Genomic DNA, 3,541 nt, shown 5'->3' on the forward strand with positions numbered 1-3,541 from the left:
TACCAAAACCAGACAAACAAAGAACCCAGGAACAAGATTGCACTTTGTTTCTTTCTACTTCATCCCAAAGGCCCTAAACTGCCAGCCAGAGGTTGAATGACTGCTACAGCACTGTCAGGGGAAGCATCCTGACTAAGACTGGGATCACAAATCTGGATGCCAGATCAGAGGTCTGGCTCCAGATGAAGCGGGCAAACTAGCTGTGCCTGCACAGGACTGCACTCCCCAGGCTTCACCTACAGGGCCCTGGTGACTCTGGCTCAGGACAAGCCTGTGAATCTCACCAACATCAACACATGCATGTCCCTCCTCTCACTACAGGCCAAGACTTCTTCATCACCTTCCTAAAAATTTCAACAGACATTAATTTGGGATGAGGGGCTGAGCATTAATAGGACAAGGGTTTTTACATATTGTGCTTTTTGAAAATACCCACATTTTCTCACCAGAGCCAACACTGATCTCCCTTCTAAGAGGAGGAGGAGGAGGGGTCTGAAAGCTGTCTCCTTGTATACACTCCTGCCTTTCCCCCATTCCCTCATTTGCAGTGGGCACACTGGAAACAGGCTGGTACACTTTACTAGTCTGGCCCAAAGACAGAAATTATCTGGTCTTTAAATATATTTCAGAGCAGTCTCAATGATCTTGATTGCTAAAGGACAAAAACAAGTTGTGCCTTAGGTCTCTGAGACCTGGGATAATTATTTTTCTCCAGCAAAGTCCACCTTTAATATAATACTTTACAAATCCATCGTTAGCACTGTCTTTATAATGTGTAAACATAATGTAACTTTACCATCTACCTTCAGCATTAAAGTACCTCTTGGACAAAATGAAAGAACTCTGTTTAAGCAGGGGAATCTTTCTAGTAAATGTTACCTGTGACCAGGTAGTTCATGATGAGACGATTCATGTCTGCCCGCTGGACATGTAAGTTATTGAGCTTTTCCATCCACTCATCTTTCGTAATTTCATCAGGCTTTTCTGCATAACTCATTCTGATTTATTTCTAAAGGAAAATATAATAATTGGCTGAGAATGTCATGTCCATCATGATCACTTCAAAAAATAAAAGCAGCTGGTTTAGTCAGAAATGAGAGAGGATGTATGTGCCAATACCAGCCCAATAAAAATACTATGTATTACAACACATAACAATTAAAAAAGAAGGGGGAGAGGGGCTGGTGAGATAGCAAAGCACAGGGACTGCGGTTCAATCCCCCAGCACCACATGCCAGCCAGCCCCGCCCCCTGGTGGGCTGAGCTGCCCCCCCCACAAATAAATAAAATTAAAAAAAAAAAGGGGGGGGAGAGATACTTTTAATCTTGAAAATAGCCCAAAGGACCTGAAAGCCAAATGCCTATTTGAAAAATAGCAGCAATGTTGGGCTGCACCCACTCCACCCTTGCAGGACATACAACAAAGAACCTAAAGGTCTTAGAACTAAGCAGCCTGGAGTTTGGCTAGAGTTTGAATGAAAAAGGCCTTACAAACTCTGGGAGGCTTTCTAGTTCCCTCTGAGTGCAAAAGGTAGCCAGTGCAGAGTTAAACGCGGAAAAGCAAGCTATGACGTTTAAGAAAGGAGGCAATCCTGTGTCTGTCACTAGACGGACAAAAATTAAGGAACCCGACAATGCCAAGTGTTAAAAAGAAATGCTGCCAAGCTGTACAACTCAGTACAGTCCTGCTAAATCTACATCTTAGTCCTGCTAAATCTACATCTTAGAAAAGCTCCTCTGAGTGTACAAAACACAGACAACTCTGCTCACATAGGCACTGCTTGGACACTTCAATGTTCATTCTACAAAAGCATGGATACTCTTGGGATAGGTATGTTTGGACATTCAGAACTTTTCAGACTGCACACAGGCGACAGGGCAGAAAGCTCCTACAGATATGTTGACAGCCTCGCCGGGGCAGGGGCCAGCGCTCCGCAGTCAGGATTGTTATTTTTTCACGGAAATGTGATTGCATTTGCACAAAGTGCAAGGGAGGGCATTAGACTTTACTAAGTCAGGTTTTGTCACCAAGTAGGTTTAAATAACAACAAACTTTTAGTTTCAGATACTTAGATTTGAAAAGTGATTGTGGTTGTGATAACAATGAAATTTAATAAAAGTTAAAAATGAATGAAATCACACAGAATCACATGGATAATGCAAAATGATACTGAAGTTAAAGCAGAGGCCCAAGTGTGGCATGAGCTTTGAAAAGAACAGATAAACCACCAGCGTGTGCCTTAACAATGCCTATGACAAAACTAGTCTTGTTCTGTACTTTTACTTCAGGTCATGAAATCTGACCAAAGATGTGGTTACCTGCGGCAGGAGGATTGGGAAGGTGGAGGTCACCGGGCAGCTCTGCCAGCTCCAGGACCACACTGGCTGGGCTCTGGAGGCGGGTGGGTGCTGAGGCACCACTGCCTATTGTTACCACATGCCGACACTTACATATACATCGTGGACATTTGTACACTGCACAATACATGCTAATTTATCTCAACAACTAAACAAATTAGAAGTTGGCTCTGGTTTCCTGGTTGACAATGGGATGTTGTGTGGCAAGAGCTGAGCCAGTCCAGCAAAAAGTCACCCCGGTGAGAGTGGAAAGCAGAAGAAATCAGAATCACATCACATTCCGAAGCTGGGTCAGAGTCACAGAGTGAATGGCTGCCGTTGGACCAGATGTGAAGGGACAAAAGAAAGGAAAGAACTGAAGACAATCAGAGATCAGAGATTTCCAGCTCGAGGCCTTAGATAGAGGCTTGGACCACAAACAAGCAGGGAAGGCTGGGAGCAGGACAGGTTGGAGGAGCAGAGCAGGTCAGGCATCTAGATGACAGGTCGAGGCTCCACGGACTCCCGCCCCCACACACGTTCCTCCAGCCAAGAGTCCAGCCAAGACCATCTAGGGAGTGGTAGCCACCTGAGTGAAAAGCGGCCACACTAGCTGGGGCCATCGGAACTCGAGAGATCAATCAGAGATGTCAGCAGCAGAAACGTTGCTGAGGGGCCACAAGGAATGCGCGAGCCGGAAATGGGCAGCGCCGTCGCACAGACACACACTTCTCTGGCAGCCGCGGGTGAACTGCAGAACTCACCCGACTAGGCTCAGCTCACAGAACACAGCTAAGCTGCAGGCCATCCTGGAAAGCGCCCCCGCCCCAGCACCTCCTCTCCGTCTCCACGCCTAAGTGGCGGTTACACCGCGCCGTTCGGGAGCCCTAGGTGAAGCTATCAAGGCACTTCTGTTTTTCAGAAGGCAGTAACCCCAACTCCAGCGGTAACACGGCCAAGAGAGACACACATTCCAAGCGGCAGTGACTAACGCCCTCCAATTCAGTCTGCTCTACCGCAGTTTTGTTATAAAAACCACTGTCAGAGGCTGATACTGCTTCCGATAACCACCCCGTGCCGCCCGGCGCCGACCTCACTCTCCGGCTCGCGGCACACCCGGGGACGCGGCCGCCTGGGCAGCAGGGGACGGAGGACGCCAGAGCCGGGCGGCCCACTCCTCCGATCCGAAAGCCCCGGCGCAGGC

General features: G+C 47.7%; 1 protein-coding gene across 1 annotated transcript in view; it reads right to left on the reverse strand.

The window, feature by feature from the left end:
• Gid8 (GID complex subunit 8 homolog) overlaps positions 1-3,506 on the reverse strand; it is a 4,810-nt gene extending 1,304 nt beyond the window's left edge. The window contains exons 1-2 of the mRNA XM_023704302.1: positions 1,790-3,506; positions 880-1,009 (exon numbers count right to left, since the gene is read on the reverse strand). Coding sequence (XP_023560070.1) covers positions 880-997 — 118 coding nt within the window. The 5' untranslated portion in view covers positions 998-1,009; positions 1,790-3,506. The remainder of the gene's footprint in view (positions 1-879; positions 1,010-1,789) is intronic.
• Positions 3,507-3,541: the final 35 nt, after the last annotated feature.

Source organism: Octodon degus, unplaced genomic scaffold (assembly GCF_000260255.1).
Source record: "Octodon degus isolate 3935 unplaced genomic scaffold, OctDeg1.0 scaffold00194, whole genome shotgun sequence".
Lineage (NCBI taxonomy): Eukaryota > Metazoa > Chordata > Mammalia > Rodentia > Octodontidae > Octodon > Octodon degus.